General features: G+C 54.3%; 1 protein-coding gene across 1 annotated transcript; it reads right to left on the reverse strand.

Moving 5' to 3' along the window:
- Positions 1-6: 6 nt before the first annotated feature.
- Positions 7-467, reverse strand: LOC113473638. The gene has a single exon (XM_026833149.1). The coding sequence runs from the start codon at positions 446-448 to the stop codon at positions 14-16; it is 435 nt and encodes a 144-aa protein (XP_026688950.1). The 5' UTR covers positions 449-467; the 3' UTR covers positions 7-13.
- Between the last annotated feature and the right edge of the window lie 6 nt (positions 468-473).

Consider the following 473-nt stretch of genomic DNA (forward strand, 5'->3'; position numbering starts at 1 on the left):
TTTACAACCTAAGTTACTTACCCAGAATTGAAAAGTGGATCTGCTCCATGCTACAGAAGAGCGCAAATCCCTTCTGCCGCAGCAGTTCCACCTCCTCCTCCGGTAGTTGCAACACCACAGTTTTGCCCTTGGGTTCCACCTTGGTGTTGAGGATGCGCCAGTCCGCAGTCCTGATGCCGGGGTTCTGGACGTCCAGCATTTTCAGGACTGCCCCCACCTCCTTGGCGTTGCAGTAGCTGGGGAACCTTGTGATGACCTTGACAGTCTTCAGAATCTTACTGGCCTCCCCTACCACCAGCTTCGACTCGTTCAACGTGCCAATAGTCCTCACGCTGTCCTCCAGCCATGTTTTTGTACTGGAGGTAACGCAGGTTAGCAGTACTGCACCACCTTCGTACCTCCAGTTTTTCATCTGCGGTCCCACACCATCATCCAGCGGCCGGATCATGTCCGACAGCAGGGACCCAAGTGTG

The sequence above is a fragment of the Diaphorina citri genome, unplaced genomic scaffold (assembly GCF_000475195.1).
Source record: "Diaphorina citri unplaced genomic scaffold, Diaci psyllid genome assembly version 1.1 scaffold52321, whole genome shotgun sequence".
NCBI lineage: Eukaryota > Metazoa > Arthropoda > Insecta > Hemiptera > Psyllidae > Diaphorina > Diaphorina citri.